The 17,542-nt window shown below is 42.3% G+C and overlaps 1 protein-coding gene and 1 long non-coding RNA gene across 3 annotated transcripts; one reads left to right on the forward strand and one right to left on the reverse strand.

Annotated features, from left to right (window-relative positions):
- Positions 1 to 797: 797 nt before the first annotated feature.
- LOC106941359 (serine/threonine-protein kinase mTOR-like) lies at positions 798 to 16,726 on the reverse strand. Of its 2 annotated transcripts, none has more exons than XM_015024348.1 (17): positions 16,532 to 16,726; positions 15,957 to 16,093; positions 14,112 to 14,220; positions 13,789 to 14,021; positions 13,054 to 13,254; positions 12,307 to 12,441; positions 11,964 to 12,239; positions 7,193 to 7,301; positions 6,938 to 7,121; positions 6,486 to 6,614; positions 6,164 to 6,408; positions 3,604 to 3,813; positions 3,280 to 3,485; positions 2,045 to 2,167; positions 1,796 to 1,879; positions 1,181 to 1,273; positions 798 to 1,001 (listed from the first exon to the last, which is right to left on the reverse strand). In XM_015024348.1, exons 2-17 carry the CDS (start codon positions 16,083 to 16,085, stop codon positions 813 to 815), a joined length of 2,655 nt encoding a protein of 884 aa, XP_014879834.1. In that variant the 5' UTR covers positions 16,086 to 16,093; positions 16,532 to 16,726; the 3' UTR covers positions 798 to 812. The 2 variants fall into 2 exon arrangements, with proteins under 2 accessions (XP_014879834.1, XP_014879833.1); XM_015024347.1 differs by lacking the exon at positions 16,532 to 16,726 and adding an exon at positions 16,403 to 16,509.
- On the forward strand, positions 2,491 to 11,647 carry LOC106941360 (uncharacterized). The gene is made up of 3 exons (XR_001423338.1): positions 2,491 to 2,500; positions 11,093 to 11,102; positions 11,570 to 11,647. It is a non-coding gene; the product is annotated as an uncharacterized LOC106941360 (long non-coding RNA).
- Positions 16,727 to 17,542: the final 816 nt, after the last annotated feature.

Here is a 17,542-nt window from a genome sequence, read left to right on the forward strand (position 1 = left end):
CATTAGCTTCCTGAGCTAACATGGAGCACATTAGCTTCCTGAGCTAACACGGAGCACATTAGCTTCCTGAGCTAACATGGAGCACATTAGCTTCCTGAGCTAACACGGAGCACATTAGCTTCCTGAGCTAACAACACGGTGCACATTAATGTCGATATGTTTGAATCACCGTATTTATACAGCATGATTAAACAGCATAGAGGTGAAAGATAAGCGGCATCACCAACGTAACCCAGAGTTGCTAACACGACGTTAGCTAGCCAGTTGTCTCATAGTAAAAGAAAAGTACCGTTTACCTCTTTGTGCAACTTCAAATGCCGAACAGTTGAAAGTTGTATCTCCATCTGAGATCCTAGTTTTGCAGGTTTTGCATGTTTCACTCCGTTTTTAGTTGGATATTTCATGATTGATGTACCCAAATGAAATTACTCACTGGAGCATATCTGCTTTGAGAGTTTTTCGTCTCTCGTTTTTTTCCCCCATTATTTTTAAATCCTGTTAATTTGATTAGTTGTGCTGCAGTTACGCACACATACATATGGAGTGTGGAAAAACAGAGGGACGGTCTATGCCTGTTAATACAAATGAGTGAAATTAATTAATGGGGCCACTTTATAAATAGCAGTGATATTTTCACATTTACTGTCAACTTTAAACATTTATTAACTCAAAAACACGACGGGCCGCTAGATGAATGACTGCCCTAGAGCCCAACCACTGGGCATAGCAAGTTTTCTGGGGAAAACCTTTCATCATAACACGCTGACAGAGAATACTCCTGAATCTACTCGCATCATGCTGACCCTGTAAGACTACCAAGGAAAGGCAAACGGAGCAAACTGCCCCCTGCAGGCAACTGTGCATACCTCTCTCCTGATCCCCTGGTTTTGCTCCGTTTTTAGGAAGTTGAGCAGCACTTCTAGAAGGGAAGGGTATTTGCGGTACGGTTCCACCACGTAGCCTGTACTCGCTACCTGCTGACCCAGAGTCCACAGCGCCACCTGGAGGAAAGCCAGAAACAGACAGCTGATGCTGCTGAACACAGCCAATTCAGGAGAATAATACAGGTGAAACATTGCAGGTCTAATTTGATTTGGAGAAGAGGAACATCATCTAAAAGCAATTTTAGTTCATTATTAAAATGCAACAAAAGGTTTGTGCATTCGCTGGTTCTCCATACTTGGCGTTTAGCCAATGAGGACGAGTCCTGCAGCATGTCCATGATGATTGGGAACAGCTCATCCATCCACTTCCTCATCTCCAGTCCGCTCACCTACACAATCACAAGAACATCACATCACAGATATCTTACAAATATCCCTGTTTTCTCAGCAGAATCCTATAAAATATTAAACAAACTTATGACTTTTTAGCAATCTAACTGCATGAAATGACAAAACCAAGTGGGAAAAGTTCCTGTTTCTTTATTTAGAGCCTGAAATTATTTTAAACCAGCCATCCAGGCCTTTGTTACTTTGTATTTCCCGTGTTTTCTGCCTGGTATTTCTGGCTTGTTGATTCATCAACAGGAGAGCCAGTTGCAAACACTCTGTATATGAACGTCTCCTGCACTGCAAAACAAGCTGGCCTCTAACAATTCTATCCTGACTCATCTGGGAGAGCCTTTTAAACACCTAGACAGATGGGGGTAAGAAGGACACTACTTCTTATTTTTTTACCTTATCCATCTCCATACAGGCAGACTCTATGTAGACGTATTCATCATGTATGATTGTGTGTGTGTTTAATACTCCTCCTAAAAGATTTTAGCATGAAACTGAACCGATACCGTTACCTGGGCCAGCTCGCCAATTGTAGCGAGGACACTGATCACCACTCCAGGGTTGGGATCTGGATCTTTAAGCTTCAGAATTAGAGCCTGCAAACAAGAAAATGTAAGCAAATTCAAAACCAGAAAGATTTATCACAAACATCTGAAACATGTTTGCCTTTACTTATTTAGAGGAAGTGTACAGTGTAGAAAAACTGATATAAAAATGTGCCTTACACTCATAAATGACATTGAAAATTTGCAGAATATTACCTTGAGAATGGGTTCCATATAGGGTCGTATGAGGCGGGGTGCGTTGGAGACCAGGTGGCCAAGCATACGAGCGCTCTGCTCTTTGTTCCTGCCAACACCACTGTGTTCCAGTTCGGTTAAAATCTAAAAAATATCCACGCTTCTCATAAATTATTATGCTCTCTCTAAGTAAATGTTATGGTATGAAGTAAAACAACAAACTTCTGCTGTTCAACAAAAGGAAATTTGATTGCTTTACATGCAATATTATGGGCTTTGCTCCCCTCTAAAGGTGTCCGTGAGACAAAATGCAGCAGAATTATATTTGATTGGAAAAGCTACATAGCCTTTTTTAAAGTAAAAAATATATGATTATTTATAATCATAGTTGTAAATATGTACTCCCCCCTATAAAATATAAAAGAATAATCACATTAGGAAGCCTTCTGGAAATCATTCACATGCAATTTGAACAAAGTTTTCTCATTTTATTTTTAGATTTTCCATTACAAATGGTGCCCTCTAATTATTCACATTTTGCTATTTTCAAAATATTTTTATTATTTTCTATAGGGGTTAAGTGTTTGAAATGATTTGATGTGAAACATTTTTCTACTTTGTAAAAACAATGTTACCACTTGAGAATAAAAAGCTTTGGTTTCAAGGATAGACAAAGTTCTGATTAATAACTTGTTGACATCTGGTCTGCACTTCTTTAGTTAGTTTTTAGACCAAGTCAGTCTAAAAGCTGGTTAGCAGGAAAGTGTAACTTTTACATATAAGCAACAGTTTACAGTTGGAAAATCAGTCTTTCTGGAAACAACTGCTTTTCCTAGTCTGTATGTTTTTGCTGCATCCCTAAAAAACAGCAAAACAAAAAACAAAACACAAAAAAATCATATTTTTAAATTGCAAGAATTAAAACAAACACTGAAAAAACTCATTTAAACCGAAAAATAAAATGTGGCAAACAGGATCAGTTAAAAACCTGGATGTCTTTCAATGCAGCTGTAAAAGTCACAATAAAAAAAATCCAATATGTAATTTTACATTAAAGAGTCCTGAGTGTAATTTGCAGTTTATCAAGTACAATTTTCTCCTTCTGGCTTTCCAATTTGTGAGGAGAAACAAAAAATCCAAATGAACCCAGAGTATAAAAGCTGCTGAAATGTTTTCTGCTAACGGTCCTCCAATGATGCTAACTCCTGATAAAGAGGTGAATGGCTGACATGAAGCCATCTGTGGGCGCCTCTTACCTGGATCAACATCTTCCGGAGGAAGGGCATGACGAAGGCAGGGTTCATGCTGCTCAGCCGTCCTATAGTGCAGATGGCCAGCTCTCTGATTTCAAACACTTCGTCGTTCAGAGCCACAAACAGAGCCTGCAGATTCTCAGCCTGGGCCAGGTGCGCATCAAAACGCTCATCAAGAGACGCAAGAACACAGTATCGAATGTCTGGATCTGCAGGAGAATCAGAACAGAAAGTAGTTGTGGGTTTTTACCGTAGTGTCACGTTTCCAAACAGAAGGTTGCTCATCAGAAATGAATGTTTATGCGTTTTACAAGTCAATCGTCACACCTGGATCAGTGATGCCAACCACCAGCAGCTTGCTGAGCACATCTGCGACCACCTGCACAGCAGTCTGGCTGACGACGTGGCCGCTGATGAGATGGATGGACGGCGTAAGAAGTCGAGAGCAGGTTCGGGCCGCCTCCATTCGGATTTCCTTATGTTCGCTGTTCAAGAAGTGATCGGCACAGTGGCGCACAAACTGAGTCAGGGAGTGACCTGGACCCAAAGAACAGAATCAATTACTGCAACAATTACTAATGATTACTAATTAGTAATGATTTATTTGGTTTTATAAGGTAACTATTGATTCTATGGACAAATCCTTGAAAATATAGCTTTTCCATCACTGATCCAAATTTGTAAAGAAAGTGATAACTTCCAGTATCAATAAGTTTAAGAAAAAAGCATAAACAGCAGACTACATCTCCTGAGGAGACTCGGGTCCTTCGGTGTGCGGGGGGCTCTTCTCAGGACCTTCTTTGATGCTGTGGTGGCATCAGCCGTCTTTTACGGAGTGGTCTGTTGGGGCAGCAGCATCTCCACTGCTGACAGGAAGAGACTGAACAAGATCCTCAGGAAATCCAGCTCTGTCCTGGGGTGTCATGTTGACCCAGTGGAGGTGGTGGCAGACAGGAGAATGAGGACTAAGCTTCAGCGCATGCTGGAGTACCTGTCCCACCCCATGCACCACTCTCTGACAGCACTGAGCAGCTCCTTTAGTGCCCGGCTGCGGCACCCTAAGTGCGTGAAGGAAAGATACCGCAGGTCTTTCCTTCCGGCAGTCCGTCAGACTGCACAACACCCGCTGCTCTCAGTAGTTCACTACTCTCCACTACAAGCAATAAACCTGGAATGTATTTATTTATATTATATTTCAGTATTTCTATATTCACTTGTATTTTTTTGTACATATAGATTTTATATTGGTTCTGCTCTGTCCTCTGTACTGCTGTAACAATGTAAATTGACTTAATCTCAACACAATGTAGGGATATTGAGTTCTATTGAATAGTAAAAAGTTTGAAATATAGGGATATTATTTTTTTAACAAAATTTTAAATGAGGCCTACCTTATTTAAAGAGAAACTCACTCCAACGACTTTTCTGAATAAATAGACTAAATAATCCACCTCGTTTATGCCAATATTGCTCACCATCGCTCCTTCTCAGTCTACGCCAAACTACGCCCACACACACTCGAGCCCAAGGAAAGTCCATCCTGATTGGATGAAGCCTGTGGCAGCGGGCTGGCCCTGGGCTAACCAAAATGAGCCCCAATTAGCCACAAACCGAGAGGGCGTGGCTAGACGCCTGTCAATCATTCTGAGCCATGACAGACAGTAACACTGAATGGCACTGTCAGACGTTAGCCCTTCGGAAAGACCCTGGGATTTTCCCCTGGTGGTTTGACACCAGGTTTGTTGAAAATTCAACAAAATGTGATGCATTATTTATAAAATGTATTTATTTTTAGGTTGTTTATTTTAACAACTTTATAGTAAATTTCAGGGAGGGCTCTGCTCCTGCTGTTGGATCGCCCCAAACACTACTGGTAGTAATATTTCAAAGACAGAGCTTCACATCTGCTCCACCCGCAGTGAACTCATCTGCTAAAAGCTACAGCAGGTAACTTAAACAAATACAAACAAAAAAAAGATTTTACATATGTATTAAAACTTTTGCTATGTAATAACATAAGATAGATAATCTCTGGGGGAAAAAATCGATCTGCCTCCTCCTAGCATTCTGCAGAATTACTCCGCTCAGTCAGAAACAACCAATCAGAACCAGCATTAATCAGCTTGCTGTTCTCTCAGGAAGTTTTGATTCAGTAACTCGGAATTGTTTATTTTGATGCAACCTGCATTTGACTTTGAATGAACATTTATTTTTTCTTGACATTATTTGAGATAGGCAGTGTTACTCATGTATAATTTAAGCTGTTGAGAGCCTTAATATTAAATATTATTTTACTGACTGCAGGTTTTTCAGTTGTCCTTTTGACTGAATAGCTGCTGTATAGTGCCTGCAAATATTTTGCATGTTTATGTCTAAATTAGGTGAAGTTATTGCCAGATAATTTTTCCATTTTGTGAGATCATATTGCACCACTTATACCTAAAGCGAAAAATTAACAGCCAATCCAGGCGAGTGGCAGATATCAGTGATCGGCCTCATGGGTGATAGTTCGTATACTCCAGATAACAACTGACCAATTACAGTTGACAATTATTTCAATAATCGACAGATCAAGAATGATTGTTGTAGCCCTAGTCCCTTTTTTTTAAATCAAATATAAGCATTTACTATATGAATTTACAGAACATACTTTAAATATGAAACCAGCAAAAATCCGCAAACCATTGGGACAGAAAGACAAATGGACTAATGGACAAGTGGACAAATGAGATAATTGAAAGTCGGATGGATACTAAAAAATACTACAATACTTAAATCAAATTCCACACCTTAAGGGACTTTTTCCAAGACAATGAAGGAAGTCCTGAATGACTTCAAAGGTGCAAAAAGAATCGGAGGAAATTATTTTGGTGTCAGAGATTGTTACCTTCGAATTCAAAGCTTCCCAGAGTGCGCAGGGCTAAAGTGATGCTGCCGACGTCGCTGGCTTCAGGGATGTTGGTGAGGCTGGGAGAGGCCAGCTGGTGAGCCAGGCCTTTGGGCATGCCCGGGTGTCGCAGGGGCTTGTGCATCAGCACCAGGGAAAGCATCTTCAGCAAGCCGTCCTGGATGTCTTTTTTCAGCTGGGGGATTTGACGGCTCAGGTCGTACAGCACTGCTGTGAGTGCCGGGCTAAAGAGAAAAACTAAAATCTGTGAGATTGTGTTGAAACCCAAACATAAACCCCATGTGTGTCCTACGTTTGGTACCTGAGCCCCACGGCTAACATGGGCTCTAGGAGCTCCTTGATGTCTGGCTGGATGCTGGGGCCCATGGCTCTGGACAGCATGCTAATGCAGGTGAACACAGTGGCATCCACCTGAATGGTCTTCTGCCTTCTGCAGAGGTCAAAGGTCAAAAAGCAACATTGTCATTCATTATTTTTCCATCAACCTACCCAAATACAAAATGGTCAGTTTTTCTTCTTTTAAATACTAAGGTGACTTTTGGGGAATAATTGAGAAAACGTACATATTTAGAGATAGATTTATATTGGGACACCCCTAAATATAATCACTCTTAAATTGAAACAAGTGTTGGATAAAATCTGTATCTGCAGGCTTTATAAAAACTGGAGTTTAAAAATTTGTCACAATATTTGCATGTCTAGTAAAAAAAAAAAAAAAAAAAAAGACAGAAGAAATTGTTTCCAATGACTGACTTGTGAGCAAAGTCCTTGGGAGGCAGAGCAGCCTTGATGATCTCCAGAATCTTCATGAGGTACGGCTGGATTTCCGTCCTGACAGCCACCACCAGCAGCCCCAGAGCCTGGAAAGCCGCCGTCCTCTCCTTCTCCTTCTTCAGGCAGCCCAGCAGGTAGCCCATGGTGTCAGACAGGTACTGGTCTGCCAATTAGAAAGCACATCATTACAAACCAAACACAGAAAAACAAGGGATTTGACCCTGAATGTCCCACCTGTGAAAGTATGTGGCTGGAAGGCAGCCAGACGTGGCAGCAGGTTAAGGATGGTCATCTGAATCAGAGGGTTCTTACTGGTTTTATACTTCAGAACCCAACGACACACCTGATTGAGGCAAAGCACATTTCATTACAGACGCACAAATATCTGTCATCAGTCTTGATACTGAAAAATCTCTAGATCAGGTATCTGTGGCAATGTGCTCAATACATAAGGGCAGATCTATTTAGTCTAGCTCTATGCTTTGTGCTCTGAGCGGTCATAATTTATTAATTATCTTACATTATATTTAGCATTTTCTGAACCATTTGAAAGGAGGTTTGTAGTTATAGTTTTGTTGTAGGTTTGAGGTTGTAGTTTATTTTTACATGTTTGACCAAGATGGTCTAACTTTTGTTTTTAGTCAGTTTCAGTTTCTTTATTATGTATTTTCCATTGGCTGTTATTCTGCTAACTGGGCTGACTGATCAAATTAAAGGCGTTTTCCATGTTAGCTTGTGAAGCTGTTGGTGTGGATCAGTGAGCTGTACTGGTTATCAAATAAACTAGTAATTCAGTATATTTATGTCTAAGTTTAAAAAAGAAACGTTTTATTCTTAGTCTTTTCCTCCTGCTCTCAGTGAAGGCGGATGCTTTTTTCCTCCGCTCCCTTCCTGCCCTTGCATGCCCTGCTTGCTCTGTTTTTGTGCTGTCTTTTTCTCTATTTTTGGAGCCTTCCTTTGCACAGCCTCCAAATCTACAAATTATGGATCGGGTCAACCGGTCTCTCAATGCAATTGACAGTGGCGCTGTGGGAATTTTTTTCTCTAGTCAGCATTTTATGTACTTAACAGCTGTTTGTGTATGAAATGATCAATAACAGAAGACGAAGAAACTCGCCCGGACACGGGTCACCGGGGCCCCACTCTGGAGCCAGGCCTGGAGGTGGGGCATGTTGGCGAGCGCCTGGTGGCCAGGCTTTTACCCATGGAGCCCGGCCAGGCTCAGCCCGAAGAGGAAACATGGGTCTCCCTTCCAATGGGCTCACCACCTGTAGGAGGGGCCAGAGGGGTCGGGTGCAATGTGTGATGGGTGGTGGCCGAGGGAGGGGGCCCTGGCGGTCCGATCCTCGGCTACAGAAGCTGGCTCTTGGGAAGTGGAATGTCACCTCTCTGGTGGGGAAGGAGCCGGAGCTAGTGTGTGAGGCTGAGAGGTTCCGGCTAGAAATAGTCGGTCTCGCCTCAAAGCATGGCTCTGGTTCTGGAACCAGTGTCCTAGAGAGGGGCCGGACATACTTCCTCTCTGGAGCTGCCCACGGTGAGAGGCATCGGGCAGGAGTGGGCATACTTGTCGCCCCCCATCTTGACACCTGTAAGTTGGGGTTTACCCTGGTGAACAAGAGGGTAGCCTCCCTCCGCCTATGAGTGGAGGGGACGGGTCCTGACGGTTGTCTGTGCTTACGGGCCGAACAACAGTTCAGATTACCCACCCTTCTTGGAGTCCTTGGAGAGGGTACTAGAGAGTGCCCCTCCTGGGGACTCCCTTGTTCTGCTGGGGGACTTCAACGCTCATGAGGGCAATGACAGTGAGACCTGGAGGGGCGTGGTTGGGAGGAACGGCCCCCCCGATCTGAACTTGAGTGCTGTTCTGTTGTTGGACTTCTGTGCTCGTCACGAACTATCCATAACGAACACCATGTTCAGGGATAAGGATGTCCATATGTGCACTTGGCACCAGGACACCTTTGGCCACAGTTCGATGATCGACTTTGTCATCGTTTCATCGTATCTGCGGCCGTATGTCTTGGACACACGGGTGAAGAGAGGTGCAGAGCTGTCCACTGACCACTACCTGGTGGACTGCCTCACTGGCCTCAGGGATGTTGGTGAGGCTGGGAGAGGCCAGCTGAATGGTCTCTGGTGGTGAGTTGGCTCAGGTGGTTGGGGAGGATGTCGGACAGACCTGGCGGGCCCAAACGAGTTGTGAGGGTCTGCTGGGAACATCTGGCAGCTCCCTGTGAGACGAAGCTTTAACTCCCATCTCCGGCATAACTTTGAACACTTTCCGGGGGATGTGGAGGACATTGAGTCTGAGTGGACCATGTTCCGTGCCTCCATTGTCGAGGTGACTTATCATTGCTGTGGCCACAAGGTTGTCGGTGCCTGTCATGGCGGCAACCCTCGAACCCGTTGGTGAGGGATGCTGTCAGGCTAAAGAAGGAGTCCTATCTGGACTTTTTGGCCTGTGGGACTCCAGAAGCAGCTGATGGGTACCGGCAGGTGAAGCGGCATGCGGTTCAGGTGGTTGCTGAGGCAAAAACCCAGATGTGGGAGGAGTTTGGAGAGGCCATGGAAAAAGACTTCCACACGGCTTCGAGGCGATTCTGGTCCACCATCCGGCGTCTCGGGAGGGGGAAGCGGTGCAGCACCAACACTGTTTATAGTGGGGATGGCGTGCTGCTGACCTCGACTCGGGACATTGTGGGCCGGTGGCCAGAATACTTCGAAGACCTCCTCAATCCCACCAACATGCCTTCCATTGAGGAAGCTGAGCCTGGGGTCTCTGGGTTGGGCTCTCCAATCTCTGGGGACGAGGTCGCTGAGGTGGTCAGCGGCCTCGGTGGCAGGGCCCCGGGGGTGGATGAGATCTGCCCGGAGTTCCTTAAGGCTCTGGATGTTGTAGGGTTGTGTTGGTTGATGCGACTCTGCAATATTGCATGGACATCGGGAGCAGTTCCTCTGGACTGGCAGACTGGGGTGGTGGTCCCCCTGTTTAAAAAGGGGGACCGAAGGATGTGCTCCAATTACAGAGGGATAGTCAAACCTCAGATTCAGGAAGAGCAGTGTGGTTTTCGTCCTGGCCATGGAACACTGGACCAGCTGCAAACCCGGGAACCGACCCCGGATAAGCGGAAGAAAATGAATGGATGGATGGACTACGCAGCCGCGGTGAGCTGCTATCAACCCACATCTTTTTAAAGACACGGGTTGATAGCAGCCCGCGTCTTTAAACGGGGGGAAGGAGGAGGGTGCCGATGACATGTTCCCATACACCTCAGAAAGTATGTAGCTGCACCCTTGGCAATTGATCAAATTTTCTCCACGAGAAGACTGGGCACAGGAGAGCCCTCTTGTCCTGCAGGGTCACACCCGGCAGGATACAGTCTGGATTTATTCATAACAGGATTTCTGCTGTTTGGAGCTTGTGGATTCCTGGCTCATCGACAAATTTGTGACGGACTTGGCCAAAGGTAAGGTAAGGTAATTTTATTTATATAGCACATTTTCAGCAACAAGGCAATTCAAAGTGCTAAGGGCCGAACTAGTGAACACTCAGTCTGTTGGTGTGGACAGAGACGCAAGTTGGATGCGAATCTTGCGGAGACTCGCAGCCAAGCTGAGGACTCCAAAACTCACAAACGGAATGGAATTGATCTTGGAGAAGTTACTAGTTTCAGTTCAGTGGAACGGCCACACTAATTTGGATAATTGGGAACTGACATGTATCGGAGAGACTTTATGGGAGATTAAAATTTATAATCTACCCGACCTATACATTTTGTATCTGAATTGGCTTTCCCATGTTGCCTTGGAAGGGCTCCATATTTCCAATCTCCTTGAAGATATGTAAACATAATGCAGCTGTGGAGCTGAGCACTCCCAAGGACATGCCTTGATAACATCTTATCGGACTTCTGCCAGGAGGCTGAGCAACGTGTTTTTATGGCCCTGTGATGTCACCGCCTTCACTCATGTCTTTGTTTTGTCCATTGTTTTGTTTTGTCTGAATGTTGCTATGTGCCCTAATGTGTCCTTTCCTCTTTTTATTTCATTTCCCTTTTACTATTTAGAAACTGTGGAGTATTCACTTTTAACCCAGAAAAGGAAATAGTCACTCTTTAGCTTAATTTTTTTTAGAAAATGTAGAGTACTCACTATTTAAACCAATATTATACTTCTTAGATTAATGTTTAGATTATTATGCAGAAAGACTCCTATTACTGCAACCCAGAAAAGGAATTAGAACAAACTTAGAATCCAGAAAATAATTTTCCAGAACAGGAACATTTAGTTTTTATTATTACTTAGAAACTGTGGAGTACTCATTACTTTTACAAATTTAGAGCATACATAGAAAGTCCAGAGAATCCTTACTTATACTTATCCAGCAACGCAGAAGTTCAGGAGATATTTATACTTACTTAAACTTACTTAGCAACCCAGAACAGGGATTAGAACAAACTTTGAATCCAGAAAAACTACCTTAGCGTCTACATTTTAGACTCCTATTCTTCCAACCCAGAAATGGAATTAGACCAGAGGATACTTACTTATACTTATCTACCAACCCTGAATAGGAGTATCTAGTTTATATACTTTGATCAACATTATTAGACTAATTTTTAGACTCCTGTTCTTCCAACCCAGAAATAGAATTAGACCAGAGGATACTTAGCAACTATGAACAGGAGCAACTAGGTTACATACTTTAGGTCAACATTAGATTATTTTTCTTCTTTTCCTCTTTCCTTTGGTTTGTTATTTTGTTTATATTCATGTAAAGCACTTTGTATTGCCTTGTTTCTGAAAATGTGTTATATAAATAAAATTACCTGTACTTTTACCTTAATCAGTTCAGCTGATTTTCCATATCAGATCGGTATGAGCTGATACTAAACCTCAGGTATCAATATGGCAAGTGAAACAGGTGGACCGCTGCGTCTCTATGTTTCACATGTTGAAACCAGTAGAACTGTGTTGGTATTGCTCTGTCTGGTGTGACTCCCACCTGGTCGAATCTTTCCTCCATCAGCTCTCGGCAGTACCGGCTCTCCACCAGGGAGCTCTTGGCAGGTACCGGCGTGGCGCCGAAGCCCAGGAAACTTTGCGGCGTGCTGTAGCCTAGCAACCCCAGCAGGGCGTTGGACTGCTGTGGCTGCACTGACTGGAAGCTGGTGAAGGGCGTGATGTGGCGAGGCTTTGTTCCAAATCCCATCAGCTCCTTGCAGTATTTATCGTGAACCAGCTGCTGCTGGGTGATCTCCTCCATCTCTTCGCGCATTCGCTGCAGAAGGGAGAAAAACTTAGCTTGTTGACACAAACCGAGCATCTGGAGGGAAATACCAACTCACCTCTCCCTCCATGCTGCTGATCCGGACCAACTCGTTAAGGATCAGCAGCGCACCATGAACTCTATCGTCACGATTCATCCCCTTCTCCTTGGCCAGAGTCTCATCAAAGCCTCTTTCTGCCTCTTCAAAGGTTTGCTGTCCCACAAAACACAAACACTTACAGCTGCACTGGCTAACTACCATCAAAAACAGGCATTTTACATTTTTATTAAAACTGTCAACATGTTATGACAGTGTAATATGAGACAGGTAATCTTTGAAAAAACTGAGTTTGTCCACCTCTTCCCTGAGCTACTATTGTTGTCCGAAGAAATACAGCGCTCCAAATCAAAAACAACCAATCACAGTCAGGATTGAGGTTTAAGCGCTGTCAATCAATCATGTGTAAGGGCTGCCCAATGTGCTAATGAAACAACTTACTGTTCCAGGAGAAGTGTTTATCTACCGTCACTGGTGGCTATGCTAACTAGCCTTAGCATTCACAACAGGCTCTGCTGACGGGGAGAAGCTGTAGTGTAGCCGAGAAAGCAGACTGTACATGAGGATGATTGCCAGCACTAAGACTCTGATTGGTTGTTTCTAGTTAGCGTTAACAGAGAAGCTCAATTTTTTTCACAAATTATCTCCCATAGCATCAACAAATATAAAATAAAAACTACATTTTGCAGCTTTAACTCCTACTGCTTAGCAGAAAAACCTTCCACCCCAATATTTCAGAGATTTTTTCAGCTCAAGTCAAAGCCTTACTTTGTACCACTGAGGCTTCTGCATTTCCTTGGTCTCTCTCTGCGTGGTGAGGATGAGACAGGCCCGCAGAGCAGACACCGCTCCCTCTCGAATGGCCTGCTTCGGATCCCACACCGCGTAGAAGATGTTGTCGAAGAAAGGCTGCACTTGCTGAAAGAAGAAGGTTGGCGCGCTCACAGCCAGCTCCCTCAACACCAACACCTGGAGGAGATGCAAAGCCGCTCGATCCGTCACTGCTTTCCAGTTTAGAAACTGACACACAGCTGTCACAAAAAACACTATAGCAATGTTGAAGAAGGGTCAAGTTTTTCAAGGCAGCAAAATATGAATCTAAAAAGTACACAGACTTCAGGAACTTCAAAGTTAATGTCTGGCTTCTTCTTTTGCAGAATTATGACGCACATCTCACATCAATGACGGAAAAGTTGGATGATTGTGACATGACCGTTTTGACTACAGAGGCTTTGAAAACAATGGGATGTACATCCAGGTTAGGACGATTCAGATGGTTGTTTAAAAACATTTCTATAAACTATGAAAAAGGCATAATATAGGTCAACAATATAGAAAACAGAGCAAGGAGAATAAACGACTTCAACACTAAACACATTATTAAAACTCAAGAGAGCAATGGCAGTCATAATTTATATGGTGTGATCTGCCCTCACATCCCCTCTAACAGGTCCAGGTATTTGAACAACAAACACAGTCAAGTGTTGACGGACAGTGACTTACCGCTGCATGGCGTCTCCCTTCATTCCTGTCGGCTCCCAGCCACTCCAGAGCCCGCTTCACCTCAAACTCCACATACTCGGCAGTAAACGTGTCTCCGGCCATCGACAGGTGGCCCATGGCTTTAGAGGCCATCTCCATAACCACTGGATCACTGGAAGGGAGCAGGTTACGGAGGTAGTTGGCAAATCGACTGATCCTGGTGGCATTGCCTCCCTCCACTCCGATCAGACTCACTGGAAAGAAACGGCCAGCATCAGATGCTGATTTCCAACAAAGCCCAGGTTCATAATCACCTGAGTGAGAAGCTTGTGCCTGAAGCTTACCTATAGCAAGGATGCCGCCTTTCTTCTCATTCACGTCAGAGCTGGATACCAGCTCAAATATGTGGTGGTTTAACTCATCGTAGAATGTTGTGGCTTCATCTTGGCTCAGCTGTGGCACAAAAACCATACAACATATAAATGGACTCTTAAGACACCACTGCCATGGTGGTACAAGTGCTGGAACTGTGGAGATTAGAAAATCATGACTAAATTACACAGCTGGTTGCTAAGACGACAATAGTAAGCTGTTTATAGCTATGGATTTGTCAATAGAAATAAACTTTATTTATGGCTACTGTGAGTAAGTGTGAGTATCTATTGCGATGAAACTCCATGCATCAGGCTGATTACATTACTGGCATCCAAAGAGTGAATTTACTCCACCTGTAATAAGACAGGTCAAGTACATGTAGCACATTTTAGCAACAAAGAACTTTATACCATAAAAAGATAATACTCTAACCAATTATGAAACAAGAAATAAACATTACGTTTTGTCTAATGTCCTCATTAGACAAAAGCTGATGGAGAACATGCTGTGCATTTTTAGTAAGCTGACCCAAAAAGGACAACTACAGTGTTTTGCTGTTTAGGATTACCAGTTTGGCTGTTTGGAAATAGGTCAAATCGTACAAGACAAGTAGAGTCGAACTAAAGGAGCATCACTCATTGCTCTTGTTAAAGCAACACCGTCAGTCAACTGTTACTACATACATATAGATTTCTCAGTTTGGTAAATCACTTCCTTTATTTAGCATTTTATTAGAATTAAACATATAAACATTACATTAGTATAAGTGCAATAACAGGTTTTAGCATCAGAAGAAATAAATGCTGATCATTTGTTTTGAATAAAAAACATCAGATCATGCTTCAAGCCTTGTACACATAGCCGGATATTTATAAAAACGAACATTTCCCCCACATCATTTTAAAGAATAATATCGTAAGTTTTCATCCACATGGACCCATAAATCCACCCCTGAGCAAGCGTTGTTATAAACATGCCAAACCCAAACAGGGCTGTATGTAGCTAAAAACTACATCAGCCAATCAGAATCCTTCAAAACACAAAACACGACTTCCTGTTAAGAACTAAATATGGTGCCAGGGGGTTCATTTGTGTGGACAGATATATAGACTGGACTACTTTTAAAGAGTGTTTTAGAATATGAAAATAATAAAACACAAGATATTGATTGGAAGTCATGTCAAAGCAAGTACTATGTGGATACATTGTCGCAGTCTGTAATGTACAGAACCATAATTCTCCGTTTGTACACACACGATTACAGAGCTTTCTCAAATCTCCAATTTGGTCTGAGTTTTCATAAATAATAATGTTTAGTGGTATAAAACAGAGCTTTTGTGTGGATGAAAGGCCAAAAAAAATTATTGTTTTTTCCCAGATATCCAGCTACGTTTTGACAGGGCCCTAGATGTTTATTTTAAATATTTGTGGTAATTTTCCTCAACATTCGCAAAGAATGTCACATTGGACCTGTTTGCTTGGAGTATTACCATCAACAAATAAAACACTAAAAAAAGTCATTTATAATATCAATATTGCAAATACCTACTATGTGATGGCAATATATTTATAATTCATTACCAACTAATATTGCAGTTTGTATTACAGATACCGCAATGTTACATGCTGGATGTCTGTAGTTAGATGAGCACACATTTGGTTTAAATTTATATTATTTTGAAGCAAATGTCATCATGTAATATTGAATGGCACCCACCGCTGAGAACTGAACATTTTGTTCATGTCTGAGATGTCTCTGTGTAAACATAATATGTGTGTGTGTGTGTGTGTGTGTGTGTGTGTGTGTGTGGTACCTCTCTGAGCTCCGTGGTGACATAGTGCTGCAGATCTTTGGCAGATTTTGCTCTAGTGTCTTCATTTCTGCTCTTCAGCCCGCTGACAAACTGCTGCAGCACAGTGGCTGTCCCTGACATGATCACCATCGTTTTATCTGGAAATAAGTAACACGGGAGAGGTGCCACATCATTATAGGCAAGTCCTATTACTGTGTTAATAGGACTTACCCTTTAACGAGGCAAAACGAATATGCACGAGACATTCATAAAATGGGAATGAATGGGCGGAATGTTATAAATGAGAACACAACTTATGTCGTTTACAGACAGCTAGCAAGCTAACGAGTTAAGTTAGCAAGGGAATTACCCCTTAAGGTTTGTGGACAGTTATAAACATTACAAACAATGACCTTTGCTTGCTTTAAATAGTTACGTTACGTTACTAGACTAGCTTAGACACTTACAGGCACTGTAGCTGAGGCAAGACAGGGTCATGCTTGTTTTGTTTAGCTAGCTTTAGCCCCGGTGCTAATGCTAAGCTAGCTCATGTAGCTCCTACAGTGCGCAGAGCAGCAACCCTCTGAGTTACTTACGTGTTTGTATTAATATGCTGGACGGCCGCTTAAATACTACTAGGATTATCCAAGGTATTTCTCATTGTATTACTAATAGCCTTGGACAGCTCACGGTGACTAACAGAGGTATGTCTGTGTTGGAGCGACTCCAAAGTAATGCACAAGGGAAAGCCCTCACAAGGGTTCAGCTGCGCAAACTGCGCAACTAAAGCTTCATGAAGTTTGACTTCTTCTTCTTCTTCTGATTTTATTGGCGGGTGACATCTAACGTTAAGATGTATTATCGCCATCTGCTATGCTGGAGTGTGGACCAGAGTATCTCCCTTTATTCTAAATTCTCATAAATAATCCTGTTTCCTTCAAAAAATTAATAACTTTATTTATGTTTATTTAATATCTTATTTAATTTTAATGTCTCTATATCATATTTCATAATTTCTCGCCTTAGCTTCTCTCTACTTGCTGCGTACTTTTCACAATGAATTATTACATGTTCTACTGTTTCCATATCCCTACCACACTCACAACTACCTGTTGGATGTTTCCCTATCAAATGTAATGTTTTATTTAATCCGGTATGTCCGATCCTCAATCTTGTAATTACTACTTGTTCTTTTTTCTCCAATTATTTCCATATTTCCTACTTTCTTTTGTATATTAAATAAATTACAACCTTTAGTTCCTTCCTCCCATAATTGTTGGCATTCAGATTTAATTTTTCTCTTAATTGATTTTATTTCAGATTTACAATACGCTATTTCCATAATTCCATTTTGTTTTAAAGACTCTTTAGCTAAATGATCTGCCATGTCATTCCCTTCTATGTCTTTATGACCAGGTACCCACATAAACCTAATCTTTATTTGAATTTGTGTTATTCTAAATAATATTTCATAAATTTCATATACTATTTCCATACGACTTTCAGATGAACTATTTAAAATGGACATTAATGATGATAATGAATCTGAACATTTTAAATTCTATTTTGTTCTATCCACTGTAAGGCCATCAGGATTGCTAACATTT

Source organism: Poecilia latipinna, unplaced genomic scaffold, assembly GCF_001443285.1.
Source record: "Poecilia latipinna isolate Pla-1442-1.1 unplaced genomic scaffold, P_latipinna-1.0 Scaffold3623, whole genome shotgun sequence".
NCBI lineage: Eukaryota > Metazoa > Chordata > Actinopteri > Cyprinodontiformes > Poeciliidae > Poecilia > Poecilia latipinna.